The 2,500-nt window shown below is 50.8% G+C and overlaps 1 protein-coding gene across 1 annotated transcript in view; it reads left to right on the top strand.

Moving 5' to 3' along the window:
• The window catches only part of LOC122249536 (protein O-mannosyl-transferase TMTC2), a gene marked incomplete at its 5' end in the record, with an annotated part of 54,213 nt that overhangs the window by 8,522 nt on the left and 43,191 nt on the right, over positions 1-2,500 (top strand). Inside the window, 2 exon segments of the mRNA XM_086541561.1 lie at positions 566-1,268; positions 1,516-1,692. Coding sequence (XP_086397687.1) covers positions 566-1,268; positions 1,516-1,692 — 880 coding nt within the window.

The following is a 2,500-nucleotide window of genomic DNA, read 5'->3' as shown; positions in this document are numbered from 1 at the left end:
GTAGATGGATAAATGAATAGATAAATAAATAGATAGATGTTTAAATGGATAGACAGATGAATGAATAAATAGATATATAAATAAAGCAATAGAGATAGTATGCACTGGTGCCTCGCTCGGGAGTGAGAAAACGAAGCACGCCAGTGAAAAATAGATCCAGCCGTATATAAAACGTAAAGCTTTTGAACTCCTCCGGAAATGACTGTTGACACTACACCTAAAATCCCAAAAGGAATTCCTGGAGCAGAAGATTAACTGCGGGGTCTGGCGGCCTTGAGGTTTTCACACAATGGCTCTCCAGTTAAGTCCCTGGCGGCTGGAATTTTCGTAATGTGGAAAATGGAAGTTTCGTTATAGGTAGAAGTTAGGTATATAGAGATGTAAATATAGATGTAGATTTAGATGCGGGTGCAGAGTTTGATATTACTCTGGAGTCTAGATAAACTTTTCGTTACGGATTTTTACAATAGTTTTTTTTTACGGTTGCCGGAATATAGTCTCCCGGGTCGTGCCAGAGCTAACCATTGTAGTTTTTCCTTCCATTTCAAATTTCCTTTTTTTTCAGTCTCTGGTGCACGCCCTCATCCGCGAACTGTGGCCGGGCTGCGTGGGCACGGCTATGTTGCTGTGGGCGCGCGTGAGCCTAGCACCTCACACGCCCTCCTTCACGCCCGCGGACAACCCGGCCGCCCACGCACCCTCGCTGCTGACGCGCACGTTGAGCATCGCGCGCGGTTGGGCGGTGCACGGGCGGCTGCTGGTGTGGCCGACGACGCTGTCGTTCGACTGGTCCATGGGCGCTGTGCCGCTCGTGACTTCGCTGGGGGACGCGGCCAACCTGGAGACGGCGGCGCTGCTGGCGGTGGTAGCGGCGGTGGGCGCCTCTGCCGCCGCCGCCTGCTGGAGGGCGCGCGGCCGCTTCGCCTACTTCACCAAACTGTACACATATCACAGCCACCACGCCTACCACGACGTGCTCAACAACAACGTGCAACACGGGGACGTCGACGGCGCCCTCCCGCCCGCCTCCCCCTGCTGCGCCGCCGGCCACTCCGCCGCCTGGTGGCACGCCAACCCGCTCTTGCTGGTGCTCGCGTGGGCGCTGCTCATCGTGCCCTTCCTCCCCGCCTCCAACCTCGCCGCCTACGTGGGATTCGTCGTGGCAGAGCGAGTCCTCTACCTGCCGTCGATGGGCGCGTGCCTGCTGGTGGCGCTCGGGTGCCAGAGCCTGTGGCATCGCTTCGGCTCCTGCAAAAGCCACCGCACAGGTGAGGCTCGAGAGGGTCGGTACTCACTGTCAAAAAGATCTCTCAAAAAACACATTTCCCATTGACATTAATGTCCCTATCACTAATTCTAAAAGCAAACACTACCAAAAATATTTAAAAACAAACAAACTCATTGATGATAACACCACCATTACCACTACCACAACCAACAACCAAAATACAACAACAAGACAACACTAATCACAACACTCGCAACCAGCCTAACGCTCTCTTTTCCGCCCTACAGAACCACGTAGTAGTAAAAGCAGAAGTTGCCTCCGAGCGCGCCGCGGAAGACTGGCACTCGCAGGCACTTGGGTCTTCCTCTTGCTCCTCCTCAGTGCCAGAACTTGGAGGAGAAACCAGGACTGGGCCAGTGACGAGACGCTCTACCGCTCCGGCGTGCACATCAACCCGCCCAAGGGTGAGTAGACCTTTTTTTCTCTCTCCTTCTTCTTCTTCTGAGTTTCATTATTGTTAGTTTGTCTTCTTCTTCTTCCTGTTCTAATTCTTCTTAAACCGTAGCCGTAGCCTTTGCCATCATTTTCTTCCTCTCTTACTTACTTTTCTTCCTCGTTGTACTTTTTTTTAGTTCTTCATCTTGTCCATTTCTATGTCCACCTTCACCTCCTGTTCCTCCCCCCCCTCCTCCCAACCCCTTCTCCCTCTCCACCTCCTCTTTTTCCACTTCCTCCTCTCCTCCTCCTCCTCCTCCCCCCTCCCCTTTCCCCTCCCTTCCCCTCCACCTTCTCTTCATCAACCCCCTCCTCCACCTCCTCCTCTTTTTCCTCCTCCTCCTCCTCCTCTTTTTCCTCCGCCTGTTCTTCATCTTCCTCTTTCTCAGTTTGTTCCTTTGTCTGTTCTTATCTTCTTTTCTATCTGTCTCCTCTAACTGCCTGTTCTATTTCTCCCTCAAAACGAGCCAATTTATTGATTAATGGAAACGATGATTAGATGAATGATTAAATGGGAAGAAGAGATTGAACTGAATAGATGAATAGATAGATAGATAAATGGATGAAAACATAGATAGAGTACTGAATAAATGGACGAATAGATCTTTCCATTTCCTTTCCATCTCTTCACGCAAGCCATCCGTCATGTTGTTCTATCCTGTTTATCGTCCTTTCCCCCTTCTCCATCATCCTTCCTTCTTCCTTGCTTAATCCCCTGCATAAAACCTCCCTCCTTACCACTAATCCTTCCTCTCTCCTTAGGCACCTGCGTCTAGC

The sequence above is a fragment of the Penaeus japonicus genome, unplaced genomic scaffold (genome assembly GCF_977035675.1).
Source record: "Penaeus japonicus unplaced genomic scaffold, GWHDUDI00000001_assembly GWHDUDI00000011, whole genome shotgun sequence".
Lineage (NCBI taxonomy): Eukaryota > Metazoa > Arthropoda > Malacostraca > Decapoda > Penaeidae > Penaeus > Penaeus japonicus.
This window is presented reverse-complemented; position numbering and strand designations above follow the sequence as displayed.